Source organism: Saccostrea cucullata, unplaced genomic scaffold (genome assembly GCF_032062105.1).
Source record: "Saccostrea cucullata isolate Sc308-1 unplaced genomic scaffold, CSIRO_AGI_Scuc_v1 ctg10263, whole genome shotgun sequence".
In the NCBI taxonomy this organism is placed as follows: domain Eukaryota; kingdom Metazoa; phylum Mollusca; class Bivalvia; order Ostreida; family Ostreidae; genus Saccostrea; species Saccostrea cuccullata.
In genome coordinates, this window is record NW_026923270.1 from 1 (window position 1) to 18,299 (window position 18,299).

The following is an 18,299-nucleotide window of genomic DNA, read 5'->3' on the forward strand; positions in this document are numbered from 1 at the left end:
TTTTTCCTTGGTAAAGCCCAATATGAAGAAGTGTGCATTTAGAGGCAAACACCTTAGTGCGGGTATTACTGTCTCATGACAGCATCTAGTTTGTCTGTTTGTTGATGCATCTTTGGTTTTTAGATGTGACCAAAAAAGTTGGTCATGATGACCTACTTTTGAATATCTCAAGGACGTATTGGCTTAGAATCATCAAACTTTGTCAGTTGATGTATCTTGGGTTTTCAAAGAATGTAGACAAAAAAGTAGGTCATGGTGACCTACTTTTTAAATATCTCAAATACTAATTGGCTTAGAATCTTCAATCTTTCTTTATAATACATCTGAGTCCTCAGAAAACTTCAATATTAATATAGGTCACTGTGATGTACTTATGGTTTTTTATGGCTTTATTATTAAAAAATTCAGTCCTAATTGACTAAGAATCATCAAACTTTGTCAGTTGATGCAACTTGGGTCTTAGGATACTTAAAGTTATAGGCTTCAAATAGAAGTGATAGATTGTACAATTTATCAGAAGAGCGATTCAAGGCCCATGGGCCTCTTGTTTTATTAGACTGTAGCATTTCCATAATTTCATAAAATATGCAATAAACAATTTAAAGCTGCAAATGGATATTTGTTAAGCTCTAATACAGCCAGTTTAGAAAATTTTATATGATGTATTGTTTGTTATAAATAATCCCTACACTGTAAGTCTCTAAGAGATGTATGTACAGTATTTTAAACATGATAAGAAATGGAAATTAGATCATTGAAATCTTTGTCAATCTGTTCATCAAGGATACTTATTTTCTTGCACCCCAACGAATTTATGATTATTGAACAATATTTGACGGGCGTATCATGCTGTGGCGTGGCACTTTATTAATATATTTAATGTTAAACCAATAATTTACCTTATAATAAAAATGATTTACAAATAATAACAAATACAGGCTTAGAAATATACAATTTATTTTCTTCTTTAAAAAAATCGAGGTGCTGAAACGTCAATTAAAGGGCCAAAACGTCGCGGTGCCGAAACTCTATTGCAATGAAGTGCTGAACGGTCGCCGATGCCGAAACATCTTGCATCTTTCTATAGCATGCAACTGCTGTCGAAATTCGACGATACCCCCTGTCTTGAAAAGTGGGAGGTATACTGTAATCGCGATGTCTGTTAGTCCATCCGTCTGTAACGCTTTGAGGTACCCATCTTTTATCCACAACTCCTGTCATACCACTGAATAAAATTAGATGAGACTTTCAAAGAATCTTGATTACATATTGCCATTGTCCATCTCCTATTTTACTTTTTGATCTGACACTTTTGGGTTTCTCATAACAAAACCTGGACAATGCCATTATATTCATATGGGAGGCAGGGGGTATTTTAGTGAGCTCATTGCTCACAGTACCTCTAGTTTGTTCTGCAGAGAAACATAAGATCATATATCATGTCATCAAGCATTGATTAGAGAAAAAATTACGTAATGTTTAATAGATAAAAGGTCACCAAGGTTTTTTTTCAATCAAAATTAAGAAGATTCGATTTTAAAAATTCACAAGGTCAAAGGAGTTCTTAAATAGATTCTTAAAATAAATATTTATGTGTTCAACTTTTTATCATTACATTAAATATGATCAGAGCAGTGCCCTGTTCTATAGAGCAACGAAACTGATTTCTTTGTCATATTTGCAGAAGGAGAGGAGCGATTTTGAACCCCATTCAAATATTCAGAACGATACTGAAAAATTACAGAACTATTGTTCAGATGAAGATCAAACTGGAAGTTTAGAAAGACACATCAACACAGATGTAAGTAAAAAGCCTCAGATATGTATCTATTGATTGTATAGTGAAAATGGATTATTTCTTTGAAAATCTTCTCTGCTCTTGGGTATTAAGTAAACTAAGTACATAGTAATGTTGAGCAAGAGTGCCTCTGCCAAAAATTTTAATTTTATGGCAACAGGGTCAGGGGTTCTGGTGTGAGGGCGGGGCTCTATTGATCATATGGTGAAAAGGAATTTATTCTTTGAAAATATTCTTCTCTGCTTCTGGGTATTAAATAAACTAAATAAGCACATGGTTATGATAAGAAGGAGTGCCTCTTCCAAAATTGTGAATTTATATATTTATTTATATTTTTATGATGAAAAAAGGTGCATCTAGCAAAATGGTTATTTTTTATTGAAAGTGCATTTTCCCTTTTGTTACTCTGATCTACCTCTGGGTATTAAGTAAATAGAGTAAGCATGCTAAGTTTATAATTATGAGAAGCAATGGTGCCTCTTTCAAAACTGTGAATTGTGAAATTAATGGCCTCTGGGTAAAACACCAACCAATTTTAATTGTTTGAAAGTTGTTACACGATACTCAGGTGACCTATAAGGCCCGTGGGCCTCTTGTTTTTCTACTTTTTTTATCATTATTTTCAAAATTAAGATTTTGTTTTAAGGTGGGATTCTTCTCTGGTTTCTGACTAGATAGAACATTCAAAGTACATTTGTTGATATGTCTTATATATTTAGATGTAGGAGATTTAAAAGACCATATTCTTCTTTCCTCATCACAATTACACAACTTTAGATAGAAATGGTAAACTGCGTTTGAAAACTTGCAGGGACTATATTTTTGGCGGAATGGTGGCGTATGAAAATATCTTCTTGTCTGCCTCTAAAAATTATTATAGAACATTGAATTAAGTTATGATTTTTATGCAATCAAAGACAAGACGAAATTTTCAAATGTAAGTTAAATTAATAATAAGGGACTAAAGTGTCAAAATATATCAAATAAATAAGATTTTTCCCACATACTAGAACTATGTTGGCTTTTAAATGCTTCAAATCTAAGTACAGATTTGAGCCAAAAAAAGTAAAAAGTGTTTTTTCCCTCTTAGTAAACGATCAAAACTTTTAGTTTTTGTATCATTTTGTGCCTTTATGTGACAACTTTACTATATGTGAAAATTGGAAAAAGTTAAACATAGGAAGCATATAAAAATAACTAATAAATCCTAAAACTTTACGAAAAAGTAGAGGAAATTCGGATTAGCAAATATCCATTTTATTTAAATTATCCATGTCAATTTGGTAATATCATCGTATAGGTCCTATATGTTAGTATCTTTTTATGTAAAAAGAAAAACATTCAATCTTTTAAATTAAAAGTAGGGATTGGAAACGGTGATTTTTTATTCTTAATGTCCAGGAAAAAAGTAATGACCTTGACCTGACCTTGCCTCTAATATTAAACGGTCAAATTTAATCTCACTGATACCATCACTTAGTGATATTGTCCTCTTGATTCTGTGAAAATTTCATTAATTTTTAAATACAAGAAATGTGAGAAGAATCCTACCTTAAGCAATATATTTAGAATAAAATTAATTTAATTGTTTTGAAAGTATTTTAAAAAAACATTTTGAACATGTATTACATGCATTCACCTGTATAGTGGAAAAAAGAGAAAGAAAACAGAAAAAAAGGAAAGTAAAATATTGTTTGAAATGGGACTCATTTATTTGATCAAAAAACGTAGCTTGACAAAGTACTTAAAACAATTTTTGCTTAATTTACAGAGGGAAAAAGAAGTCTGGTCATCCAATCGAAGATTCAAACTGAGGCTGCAGACAAACCTTATAAATGTGATATGTGTGGAAAGGCATTCAACTGGCCAGGAAAACTACAGATGCACATGAGAACACATACTGGTGAAAAACCTTATAAATGTGATGTTTGCGGGAAGGCATATAAACAGACAAATCACCTACAGGATCACATGAGGACACATACAGGTGATAAACCTTATATATGTGACATGTGTGGGAAATCATTCAACAGATTAAATAGTTTACAGAGGCACATGAAGACACATACAGGTGATAAACCTTATAAATGTGATGTGTGTGGGAAGGCATTCAGCCAATCATGTCACTTACAGGCACACATGAGGACACATACTGGTGATAAGCCGTATAAATGTGATGTGTGTGGGAAAGCATTCAGTCAGTCACAACACTTACAGAAACACATGAGGACACATACTGGTGATAAACTTTATAAATGTGATGTGTGTGGGAAAGCATTCAGTCAGTCACAACACTTACAGAAACACATTAGGACACATACTGGTGATAAACCTTATAAATGTGATGTGTGTGGGAAAGCATTCAGTCAGTCACACCACTTACAGAAACACATGAGGACACATACTGGTGATAAACCTTATAAATGTGATGTGTGTGGGAAAGCATTCAGTCAGTCACAACACTTACAGAAACACATGAGGACACATACTGGTGATAAACCTTATAAATGTGATGTGTGTGGGAAAGCATCAGCTTCTCACAGAACTTACAGAGTCAAATGAGGATACATACTGGTGATAAGCCTTATAAATGTGATGTGTGTGTGGGAAGTCATTCATCCTATCGCAGAACTTACAGACTCATATGAGGACAATCTGTATACGAGGGTCATTCAAAAAGTTCATAGACTTTTGTCCTAACTTTTTTATTTAACATCATATTATATCCAAATTTAATACAAATATTTTAACAACAGATTCAAATAATTTGAGTAAAAAAATTAGAATGTATCCTCATATTTATGAAAATTACCAAGGATTTAGAACAGCAAAAATGGGGTCACGGAGCACCGTCAAAATTGAGGAATTTTCTTATTTTCACTTCTTAGTATTTACAGCTATACCTCTAATAAATGGAGCTGAAACGAAATAAAATTTACATTTTTAAATAAAGTATTACTGTATTAATTAAAATGAAATCAGGTTATGTAATATCTCGTTCCATTTAAAAGATATCAGCTTCTAAATACATATGGACTTGATTAAAAAAGGCAAAAAAACCATGACGTTGGAGACGTCACGGAGCAGCAAGTAGCTTTAAAATTAGACTTTACATTCGGGAAACTTTTTCTACAAGTTTATTAAATCCTTATAAATCAGGATCTGTATGAACAAAAAATCTGTGTATTTGAATAAGTTGTACAATTTTTGAGTGGTAGCGAGTTTGAATTGGACGATGGATTGTCTGCAAAGAAACAGGTTAAAGTTAAAATTATTGTCAAAAGAGTAAGAACGTCATTGAACGTGATGTGTACTTTAATGTTGCAGAAATAATAAAGTTGCATGGTAAATCAAATAATTTAAAACAATAACATTCTAATTCAAGCTATATTTGTACAATTGTTAGCAAACCAGGTGTTAAGTATTGTGGATATGTGTTTTGAATGGAGAAGACGCAACAAACCATGTTTGAAATAACAAAATGTGTATACTTTTGACAAACTTTCTCAGCGTTGTTTTTGACGTTACAATATTGGTTAACCGTGCAACGTGGTAACAAAACATGTTGCTTTTAATTTTGGCTGACGTGAGTTCTGTTTAATCAAATGGAATGAAACTTCACACTTCGACAAAATAAATAAATTTATTTAGGAAAATGTGTTGATCTATAATCTTTTAATGATAATATGACGTTGAGGAACATTGTTTACGTATTTTTGAACGACCCTCGTAAATGTGATGTGTGTAGGGAGGCATTCATCCAGTTACAGAACTTAAACGTAGCTTGACATAGTACTTAAAACAATTTTTGCTTAGTTTAAAAAGGGAAAAAGAAGTCTGGTCATCCAATTCAAAGATTCAAAGTGAGGCTGAAAAGTCAACCAACTATAAGACTAATGAGCATCAGACAATGGATTTAGAAAGAAACATCATTAGACATGCAGGGTTCTCCATCATTTGAAATCTTACTGTGTTGCGGAGTTTACGCGAAACACTAAACTTTTGCGGTATTTTCGCGATCAAATTCGCAACTGAATCACTATGTATTATAAGTACAAAAGAATACTTGCACACACTTATTTAAAATTCGTTTATTCGTTATACAAATGATATGGTCGTACATATTGATAAAAGTAAAATCACGTTCTGAATGCAGAGGAAATTCTGACCGATACAGTCGATTACTTAACATTTTTGATAGGAGATTTGGCGTGATTATTTGTCAGTTTTCTTTATCAAGTTACCGCATTTAAAGAAAGAAACTTTAGAACAGTAAAAAAAATTTTAAAAGTTCCTTGAACATGTTGAAAATTTTCAGCAGGTTATTTACATCAATTAAATGACTTTCGTACGATGTTATGTTTGACTTACAGGGCGAACATAATTCTAGCTCTATAAAAAGACATATTTAAATAGTTTTTAAAAATAATACGATGTATTTTATTGCAACTTCCAATTAACCGTAACATGGAAGTGTGAAAAAAATTATTTGTTAGTGTTTCTTCATGCGTAAAGTCCGCCGAGTGTCTTGGAGATAATTGATTATTCAAGGTGAAGCCCTAGTGTTTAAGTGCTCTAACTTTTGTAATTGAAAGACGATATAATTGTTTAATTAAAGTCTAGTTAGAGAGAAATTGTGTGTTTAGATTTTCTAATTATCACAGATCTTACTGTGTCGGCAAAACTTTTACTGTGTGGCATGCATAAAATTTGAAGATATGTAAAGTAAGCTACTAGTAACTGGCTACTAGTAGCTGATTACGACAAGTGGGTAAAGTTGGCTACTAGTAGCTGGCTACGAGAAGTAAGTGAAGTTAGCTACTAGTAACTGGCTACTAATAGCTGGCTACGAGAAGTAAGTAAAATTGGCTACTAGTAACTGGCTACTAGTAGCTGGCTACAAGTAAGTAAAGTTGGCTACTAGTAACTGACTACTAGTAAATGACTTGAACCTTTTAGTACCTTTTGTGTAAAATTATGCAAACTTGGGATACAAATGTTGATATTCTTGAAGTAGCTGGATTTTGACACCCCTGATATCCACTGCTATTGTTGATAAAAACAATATCTGAGCTTTTCCACTTTATCTGACATTAAAGTTACCAAGGAATCGTTATTAATAAACTCAGCTACTAGTACCTTTGGTTTAAAATTGTGCTATTTTGGGAGACAAATCTTGATATTCTGGAAGTAGCATGATTTTTACATCACTGATATAAACTGATATTGCTGATAAAAACAATTTCTGAGCATTTCCACATGTTCTTGCACTAAAGTTACCAAGATATCGTAAGTAATAAATTCAGCTGCTATTACCTTTCGTTTAAAATTATGCTACAGGTAAACTTCGTTATCTCGACATCGGCGGGACAATCCGGAAATGTCGAGATATCCGAGGTGTCGAGAAATCAGAGTTAAGACTCGACGTCCTTAATTTAAGCACTGCATAGTAAAACATGTATGTGTAACTACATACATTTTCAATAGACTGTAGCTCGTTTGTTTTAGCTAACTCTCTGTATTTCTTAGATAATCTGTGGAATTATTCACAAATGTAATTTAATAAAATGCTTCCCTTTTTATGGAAATCTTCTAATTTTACTAGCAAAAGTTTTCAATCCAGCTTTCCGCGAATCCGCGTGCAACTTGCTTTGTCAGAACAGGATACGATATGCGCTCTATAAACTCCCAATCGAAACGGTAAAAAGTCGACATCCGTGATACGGGAAAAAAACTCAATGCGTATTTTTTAAAGTTACTTCACTTCATTTCATTTTTATTTCATCGTCATTCGTAATTATTTCTTATTTCATTTTGAAATTAAAAATAAAATTTAAAAGGATTTGCGTATTAAAACAAACTCAATGAAGCAACAAATGCATGGATATCATGCTGATAGTCGTGCGCATGCCATAGATTTGGATTGTTTCCTGTTGAATGCATTTTACCACAATTTCTAAGTTAATTTGAATTAAATGTCTATATTATTCATTGTAATTCAGCTATTTTTTTTTTTCACAAAATGTTAAAGTTATGTTAGATTTCGACATAAAAAAACGGTTGTATATTTACGCCGAATCGAGCAGATCTATCAATGATATTACGTACCCAAGTTAACCAGATAATATTAAACAATTAATGTCTAAGAGACACTGAGTGCTTGGGATTCCTCTACAAACAAATTATTACAGAAGCAGTATGTAGTCGAAACATGGGGGTGAAAGGTGTGAATTTCTGACGACGTCGAGATACACGGAGTCGTCCGTGCGTGACGAGCGACCAGCTGACAAACAATTAGGTTAAGTAAAGCAGAAAATTGCTCTGATGTCGACATAAATCAGGTAAATTTTGCTCTTGGGACTGTGAATATATGTCGAGATAAGCGGGGTAGTCGACATTACCGAGGTCGACATATCAGAGTTTTTGCAAATCATTTATATAGTAAATAATGCCGGGACCGTGGGCGGACGTCTACATATCCCAGGTTGTCGACATATCCGATGTCGAGATACCGAAGTTTACCTGTATTTTGGAAGACAAATGTTAATATACTTGAAGTAGCTGGATTTTTACATTACTGATATCCACTGATATTGTTGATAAAAACAATCTCTAAGAATTTCCACATGTACTGGCACTAAAGTTACCAAGATATCGTTAGTAATAAACCCAACTACTAGTACCTTTTGCTTAAAATTCTGCTATATTAGGAGACAAATGTTGATATTCTTGAAGTAACATGATTTTTATACCGCTGATATCAATTGATATTATTGATAAAAACAATCTCTTAGGTTTTCCACATGATCTGGCACTAAAGTGACCAAGCTATCGTTAGTAATAAACTCAGCTACTAGTACCTTTCGTGTAAAATTATGCTATTTTGGGAGACAAATCTTGATATTCTTGAAGTAGCAGGATTTTTACATCACTGATATACACTGATATTGTTGATAAAAACTATCTCTGAGCTTTTCCACATGTACTGGCACTAAAATTACCAAGATATCGTTAGTAATAAACTCAACTACTAGTACCTTTTGTTTAAAAATGCTATTTTGGGAGACAAATGTTGATATTCTTAAAGTAACATGTTTTTAAAACCGCTGGTATTAACTAATATTGCTGAAAAAAACAATTTCTGAGCTTTTCCACGTGATCTGGCACTAAAGTTGCTAAAATATCGTTAGTAATAAACTCAGCTACTACTACCTTTTGTTTAAAACTGCAAATCTTGGATACAAATGTTGATATTATTAAAGTACCTGGATTTTTATATCACTGATATCAACTGATATTGCTGATAAAAACAATCTCGTAGTTATTGCAGATCTCTATGATCTGGCACTAAAGTTACCAAGGTATCGTTAGTTATAAACTCAGCCACTAGTACCTTTCGTTTAAAATTATGCTATTTTGGGATACAAATGTTGATAATCTTGAAGTAGCTGGATTTTTACACCGCTGATATCAACTTATATTGTTGATGAAAACAATATCTGAGCTTTCCCACATGATCTGGCACTTAAGTTACAAAGATATCTGTAGTAATAAACTCAGCTACTAGTACATTTTGTGTAATATTATGCAAACTTGGGATACAAATCTTGATATTCTTGATGTAGCTGGATTTTGACACTGCTGATACCCACTGCTATTGTTGATAAAAACAATATCTGAGCTTTTTCCACTTTATCTGACATTAAAGTTACCAAGGAATCGTTATTAATAAACTCAACTTCTAGTACCTTTGGTTTAAAATTATGCTATTTTGGGAGACAAATCTTGATATTCTTGAAGTAGCAGGATTTTAACATCAATGATTTCAACTGATATTGCTGATAAAAACAATATCTGAGCATTTTCACATGTTCTTGCACTGAGGATACCAAGATATCGTAAGTAATAAATTTAGCTAGTAGTACCTTTCGTTTAAAATTGTACAAACTTGGGATACAAATGTTGATATTTTTGAAGTAGCTGGATTTTTACATCACTGTTTTCCACTGATATTGTTGATAAAAACAATTTCTGTGCTTTTCCACATGATCTGGCACTAAAGTTACCAAGATATCGTTAGAAATAAACTTAGCTACTAGTACCTTTTTTGTAAAATTATGCTATTTTGGGTGACTAATCTTGACATTCTTGAAGTAGCTGGCTTATCAACTGATATTGCTGATAAAAACAATTTCTGAGCTTTTCCACATGCTCAGGCTGCTAAAGTTACCAAGATATTGTTAGTAATATACTCAGCTAGTAGTACCTTTCGTGTAAAATTGTGCTATTTTTTATACAAATTTTGATATTTTTGAGGTAGCTGGATTTTTACATCTCTGATAAGTAAAATAAATATATACTGATTGAATGTTGAACAAAAAAGTTCTTAATTTCAAACTTGTTTTGTCTATACTAGCTGTAGGAGTTCCATCACTGTCCAGTCAGACAAGTAACATTAATCACACCTAATTTTCTTTCAAATTGTAACAGAAATTTGATATCAGTATTCTATCTGCTACATTGATGTCAGATTTATTATTTTAACCTTCCATTGCCGCTTTCAACGCAACAAGCGTTCAGAAACTCTAGTCTTGATTAAGAAATAACGGACAAAAAAGTCGATAATTAAGTATGAAAATAATGATCTAACAATAAGTACGAAAAAACGTCATTTAGCATTTGACTTAGTGATTTAATTGTATTTACTGACAAGGTCATTGAATCGACATAAAACTTAGAAATAGTTTATAAGAAGAGCATGCGTATCGAATCAACTAAGAGATATAAACCTCGTATGCAGAGTGATGAAGGTATGTTGCAACATATATATACGGGAAGTTGACGATTGAAAATTTTTAGGTAACACGTTTATCATAGAGCTTGATTGTTGGATTACCATTAACGCCTTTCTCAAGTAAAATATCCATATAGATATATATATATGTATATATTTATCATACAGAGAAGCTAATGGGATATTTACTTCTGAAATATAAGTAGATATCAAATGTGGAAGAACCTAGATACTTCAAAGAAGTCGACATTTATATCGCAAACTTAATTAAGGTCTTCCATTTCCAACGGAAGACCTTCTACTGATTCTGATGATTAAGATTATTCTTATTATTCTTTTTTTTTTTTCCTAGACGCCAACTTTGAAGCTTCATATCTTCCTCATTTCTGAACGGATTTTGTTCAAATTTTCAGAGCCTTTAGACTTTTTACGTGGCAACGAAATTCCCCTCCTCAACGTTAGAGTGCAACAAGGGAGATAATCTCAAAATGGTGTTTAATATCAAATTTCGCATGTTGATGCATACTGATGAGAACTATTCTTGACTTTTCTTTTGACATTGAACTTTCTTTTGACCTTGACCCCACTCCTTTTTTAAAAATTTGTGGTTTAGTCATTTTTTCCTCGGAAGAGCTTATGCGATAGTAAAGTGTCAGCTTAGTAAGAATCAATGCCTCAAAATATATATTAGTATCTGTAAAGATATCAAAAGATAAACGTAAGTCGTAAACGTAAATCGTCGGTAATGTGTTATGTGAAGAGAAATTTCTGATTAGCCGTGTCAGTAGATATCTCTTCTTTAAATACCCAGCTACTGGAAAGATGTCGACAAAAAATATATTTCACAAAAGGCACTAGTAGCAAAAGATATAACTGCAAAAATTTTGGTAACTTAAGTGCAAGATCATGTGGAAAAGCTCAGAGATTGTTTTTATCAACAATATCAGAGGTTATCAGCAGTGTAAAAATCCTGCTACTTCAAGAATATCAAGATTTTTCTCCCAAAATAGCAATCTTAAACAAAAGATATTAGTAGCTGCGTTTATTACTAACGATATCTTGGTAACTTTAGTGCCAGATCATGTGGAAAAGCTCAGGTATTGATTTTATCAAGAATATAAGAATTTACAAGGATATCAGCGATGTAAAAACCAGCTACTTCAAGAATATCAAGATTTGTCTCCCAAAATAGCATAATTTTAAACGAAAGGTACTAGTAGCTGAGTTTATTACTAACGATGCCTTGGTAACTTTAGTGCCAGAATATCTGGAATGACTACGACATTGTTTTTATCAGCAATATCAATTGATATAAGTGATGTAAAAATACAGCTACTTCAATAATATCAACATCTGTATCCCAAAATAGCACAATTTTAAACAAAAGGTACTAGTAGCTGAGTTTATTACTAACGATATCTTGGTGACATCAGCACCAGTTCATGTGGAAAAACTAGGAGGTTGCTTTTATCAGCAATATCAGTTGATATCAGCGATGTAAAAATCCAGCTACTTCAAGAATATGAAGATTAGTCTCCCAAAATAGAGTAATTTTACAAAAAAAGGTACCAGTAGCTGAGTTTTTTACAACAGATATCTTGATAACTTCAGTGCCAGATCATGTCCAAAAGCTCAGAATTTTTTTTTTATCATCAATATCAGTTGATATCAGTGGTGGAAAAATCCAGCTGCTTCAAGAATATTAACATTTGTCTCTGAAAATAGCATAATTTTAAACGAAAGGTACTAGTAGCTGAATTTTTTACTTACGTACGATATCTTGGTATATTTAGTGTAAGAACATGTGGAAAAGCTCAGAAATTGTTTTTATCAGCAATATCAGTTGATATCAGTGATGTAAAAATCCATCTGCTTCAAGAATATCAACATTTGTCTCCCAAATTAGCATATTTTTACACAAAAGGTGCTAGAAGGTTCAAGTCATTTACTAGTAGCCAGTTACTAGTAGCTAACTTTACTTACTTGTCGTAGCCAGTTACTAGTAGCTAACTTTACTTACTTGTCGTAGTCAGTTACTTGTAGCTAACTTTACTTACTTGTCGTAGCCAGTTACTAGTAGCTAACTTTACTTACTTGTCGTAGCCAATTACTAGTAGCTAACTTTACTTACTTGTCGTAGCCAGTTACTAGTAGCTAACATTACTTACTTGTCGTAGCCAGTTACTAGTAGCTAACTTTACTTACTTGTCGTAGCCAGTTACTAGTAGCTAACTTTACTTACTTGTCGTAGCCAGTTACTAGTAGCTAACTTTACTTACTTGTCGTAGCCAGTTACTAGTAGCTAACTTTACTTACTTGTCGTAGCCAGTTACTAGTAGCTAACTTTACTTACTTGTCGTAGTCAGTTACTAGTAGCTAACTTTACTTACTTGTCGTAGCCAGTTACTAGTAGCTAACTTTACTTGACTTGTCGTAGCCAATTACTAGTAGCTAACTTTACTTACTTGTCGTAGCCAGTTACTAGTAGCTAAGTTTACTTACTTGTCGTAGCCAGTTACTAGTAGCTAACTTTACTTACTTGTTGTAGCCATCTTACTAGTAGCTAACTTTACTTACTTGTCGTAGCCAGTTACTAGTAGCTAAATTTTAACTTGTCGTAGCCAGTTACTAGTAGCTAACTTTACTTACTTGTCGTAGCAAGTTACTAGTGGTTCTTAACTTTACTTTACTTACGTCTCGTGCTGATGAACCTTATAAATGTGAACTATGTGAGAAGACATTTAAGAGTCAAAATCAGCTAGCATCGAGCATTGAACATTGTTGAATGGAAAGTCAAAATTTTATTTTTTTCAAAACATTTTGGTATATAAAAGATTTTGTCTTACCTAATGCTAAAACACAATTAAAATTTTTTTGGAACGTATATAGGGACTGGTATCCAAGGAAATTAATTTCCTTGGCAACGGGTTCATAAATCCTTATGAAAATCAATGATTTTTAGCCATTTTTCTATTAATATGTTTTCTGAACGTAATAAGATAAGGTATTTTGGTTACTTTATTTGTTGAAGAATGGAATTACTTTATTCTCCAAAAATAAGAAAAACAAAATTTCTGTAGTGATATTGTTGGCATGACAACGGGAAAAGAACATGGTTTCAATGCTTATTAATTTTGAAAAAATTACACATGTTTATCACTATATACACAAAATCTACAACCACGGCTGGAAAATTCATTGTGTGATCTTAAAAGGGGTTATCTATATGTCATATCTATAAAATAAGATTTGCAGGCAACTGTAGAAGAAAAAAGTTACAAATGGTTAAAATGTGTGACAATCTGCCATTTATAAGCTTTTTTGAAGGGGTGGGGGTAAATTGAATACACATACAGTATCCATTATATTAGCCATATTGGTTCTGATCAAAGTATACTCATAATCTTACTATTGTTGATAAATAAATGCACATTCAATTTCAAAAGGAATCTTATATTCCTCACAAACGAAACTTGGAAAAAAGGGGGGGGTAGGAATTACCCTTGCTTCACCATCCATATGTATGTAAAATTTTGACTTGTTCACAACGTTTCAATGAAGTGCCGCTGAAAGTTCATACTTGATTTCAAGATTGCTTATGATCCAGAGATGTGTCAAAAACTTGACCCAAGGTCATGTGAACAAGTTCAAGGTCATTGGTAGAAGAATAGTGCAATCTTTGCCTATTCTGTAACATTCTAATGAAAAGACTTCAAGTTTCATCTCGGGTATTATTTTTGAGCTGTAGGTTTGTCATGACCTTGACCAAAGTTCATTTGGACATGTTTGACCTTGACTCAAAGATATAGCTTTTTCAAGGTCACTGCAGTAAAAGTGTACTATATGAGTTTGGCACATTTACATATCTTACTTCGAATGAAGAGAAATTGGAAGTTTGTGCTCAACACAACGGTTTTCTTCCTATACATTTGAGTATATGTCATAGTCATTTTGGTATGTATATCTGCACTAACAAAATTTTAAAAAGGTTTAAAATTAATATTTGGACCTTTTTGTACTAAAAACATTTAATGCAATAACAGGAGGGTCGGTATCATTTTATGAGCTTGCTCACGATAATTCTAGTTTATGAAAGTGAGTCACTATGACAGGTCACATCAATTTAAAGTAAAACCATATCAATCAGGCATGTAGCATCAGGTTTGGGTTGGGGGGGGGTGGGGGGGGGGGGGGGCTGGGTTGTGACATCCCCCACCAACTTTTTCCTTAACATAATCTGATGTTTACCCGACCCCCATCCCCCAAGTTTTGTCAATTTCCCCACTTTTTTCTTGCAGTTTTTTTTATGCCTGCCCAACACCATGCACTTTCAAAAACGATACTATGTCTGTCAAGAACGAATAACTGCAACCTTTGGCATTGAACCGATGATATATTCTCCTGCTGTCCTAATTAAGAAACAATATTGCAACACAGCTAAGACCTTATTAGCCGCTGGTGCCTAAAATAAAAATCTGGAAGGGTTTTATATATATGAATGTCTAAACTTGAACTGACCCTAAAAGATATTTAATAATAATAACCCTAATGGGCAATCTTTTGAATGACATATATCGAAATTTTTGTTGTACTTATATTTAAAAACATTTTGAAAACAATGTAGAAATCAGAAGAGAATGAAAAATATGAATATTTTTATATTTAATACCTAGAGATACAAAACATAAATTTGAGGAACGTGTCGTCTGAATTTAAACTAGCCATCTTTCTTTTTTCACACAAAAACATTTCGTCAGTTTTGAAATTGATTGTTTGATCATTTAATACTGACCTTGTTTTAATTATGATACTCCAAAATGCGGGGAGGGGGGGGGGGTAAGTCTATAACTTCTATTTCCTAACATCCTTCTCTTTTAATACCCCTTTCACACGTAGTCACGTTTACCCCGGGGGGGGGGGGGGGGGGTCAGCTTTTTCCAAGGGGGGTCCAAGGTAACTTTTTTCTTGCTTTTGTATATACATTTTTAACCTTGTAAATTTCGGGGGGGGGGGGGGGGGTCCCCCCCCCCCCCCCCCTCTCAGACCGCGCATGCTAATTATAAATCTGCATGCTAAAAATTGATAGTTATTAGCTTTACAACAATAAAAAAATGCTAACAGACAAACAAAGAATGTTACTTTTGGATTTAACATTTTTATTTGATCCACTTTCATGAATACACTGTACAATTAATGGATCTATTTTCTGGATCCCCGAGTCTCCGATAACACTATCCACTCACTTCCAGTATCAATGGTCTGTACTGTAATAATGTATTCTCATAATCTGAAAAAGTGATAAAATTAAAATGTAATATTATACACCTTTGCCTTCATATACTAGGAACCATTTCTAGTTGAGCTTGAGCAATGCAGATGAATGCAAAGCACGTTTATTGAAATCAATTAAATTCCAAGAAAATCTCAATGGTTTATCACTTTATTTTAAAATGTTAACGTTTTTACTAAATGTATTAATACTATTATTTACGTTTTTCCTGTCTAATTCTATGTATGCCCATCTAATTCTGTTTCTGCTTCCCTCCGAGTTTGGCTTCAAAGTGCCGGATTTCATTCTAAAAACAGAAGTGTACAACACAAAGTTGAGACCATATTGATTTTAGATATTCTTGACATTTAAAAAGTTCCAATAAAAAGGTCAACTGGTTCTAGGTATTGTCAAAACTATAAATTATGTTTTTCATTTCTTTCCAATAACCCCCTCCCCAAGAAAAAGTTGAGCATAGATATTCATTTCATAAATTTACGTGCTTTTAATCTAATGATGCTTATTATTTGAACCTAGTTGACTTAAATTAGTTCAGTGGTACCGGAGAAAATGTTAGCTGAATATGAATTTTCTTTTATAAGTTAACACTGGATGTCATCAGCAAAAAGTTATATATTTTTTAAATTCATTATTATTTTACTGTGGTATATATACAATTCAGTTACCACTAGTCCACTACAACATAATACAGTTGTCTGTATCACACTACCTCCAAGGTAATCCCCTTTCCTAAACTAAAATATATTAAGTACAGAGTTAACCCCCTGCCCCTCATTTTTTTTACGGGCGCCATAACAAAGGTCATTCCATTTTACAAATATTTCATAATAGTGTTGGTTTTCATAAATTCATAATTTTTTATGTAAAAAATCAGGTATTTTCTTAAATGGTAAATAAAGATATCTACTATACAAAATTTTTATTTACCCGACTATCAATAATATTCATTATAGCTGGTGAGTGACTTTGGTTACATACATACCGTGGATACAACAAAATTAAACTTAATTCAAATTAAACTTTATAATTTTGGATACAGTTATGTGACCGATCATGACCAACTTTTTCACGTAAGGCCCGCAGAAACAATCTAAGTTTGGGGATTTAATTTCATTTTCTCATATTATAGTTTAATATTGGCAATATTATTGAGGGGGGGGATACCCCCCTCTTTCTGGTTCTTCAGGCCATGCATAATCTTTTCTTTTTAGCTATAAAATACTAAAATAATGCTAAAATATATAATCAATCAGAATATTAAATTAAAATGTGCAAAACACTTGCCAAGAATTACATATTTTACTGCATGGCTAATTTATGCTATACATTCTTCAGTAACTGTTTTAATGGTAAATTGTAAAAATTTCAATAACTCACCGTAATTAAGACCCGTAAAAACGCCAAAACAGAGGCTCAGACTGCTCCAAGTTTGTAATTTTCTGCTAGTCTTCTGTACATTGTTATTGAAAACAAACTACCGTTTATTCCTCCTATGTAAGAGAGCTATACCAAAGGGAGGTAATTTGAAGCAAAAGTGACAGAAAATTATGGATTTAAATAAGTTATTACAAATAAATGCTTTAGTTGCCTGCAGATTTTTTTCCTGATTCTTCTAGAACAAATGCTGTTTAATTAATATTTTATGCTGATAAGGTTTAAAGTGGTTGTAGATTTCTTATAGAGTACTTCAAATTTGCTGGTTTTTAAAGAAAAATAAACCGCCAAAAACTAGTTTTTTTTATCAAAAGGTGAAGAGAATTTCAATCATCAACAGTTGTTAAAATAGAGTATATTTATATAAATAAAATAATAATTAAAAAAGCTTTTTTAATGACTAGTAATAAAAAAAGTATTTGTTTAACCATAAATTCAAGTGTCATGATAAAGTACAAAACACGCTATCTGGAAGGCGCGTGGTTTCCAAAACAACAATGCGAAAAATTATTTTTTGCTTGCTTTTTTAGCTCACCTGAGCCGAAGGCTCAAGTAAGCTTTTTTGATCACATTTTGTCCGGCGTCCGTCTGTCTGTCTGTCCGTCTGTCTGTCCGTCTCTCTGTAAACTTTTCACATTTTCGACTTCTTCTCAAGAACCACTGGGCCAATTTCAACCAAACTTGGCACAAAGTATCATTGTGTAAAGGGGATTCAAGTTTGTTCAAATGAAGGGCCACCCCCTTTTCCAAGGGGAGATAATCATGAATTTGTTAAAAATTAATGACATTTTTAAAAAATCTTCTTCTCCAGAACTGCTGGGCCAGGAAAGATGAAACTCGTGTGGAAGCATCCTCAGGTAGTGTAGATTCAAGTTTGTTCAAATCATGACCCCCAGGGCAAGGGTGGGGCCAAAATGGCCGACCCAAGTTTTACATTGGAATATATAGGAAAAATCTTTAAAAATCTTCTTCTCCAGAACCAC

General features: G+C 32.8%; 1 protein-coding gene across 1 annotated transcript; it reads left to right on the top strand.

Annotated features, from left to right (window-relative positions):
• The first annotated feature begins 3,604 nt into the window (after nucleotides 1-3,604).
• LOC134263605 (zinc finger protein 723-like) lies at nucleotides 3,605-5,082 on the top strand. The gene has a single exon (XM_062745990.1). It carries the CDS (start codon nucleotides 3,641-3,643, stop codon nucleotides 4,358-4,360), a length of 720 nt encoding a protein of 239 aa, XP_062601974.1. The 5' UTR covers nucleotides 3,605-3,640; the 3' UTR covers nucleotides 4,361-5,082.
• Nucleotides 5,083-18,299: the final 13,217 nt, after the last annotated feature.

What these genes read in the sequence shown, in the direction of transcription:
- LOC134263605 (XM_062745990.1), top strand. Translation starts at nt 3,641, where the DNA reads ATGTGTGGAAAGGCATTCAACTGGCCAGGAAAACTACAGATGCACATG.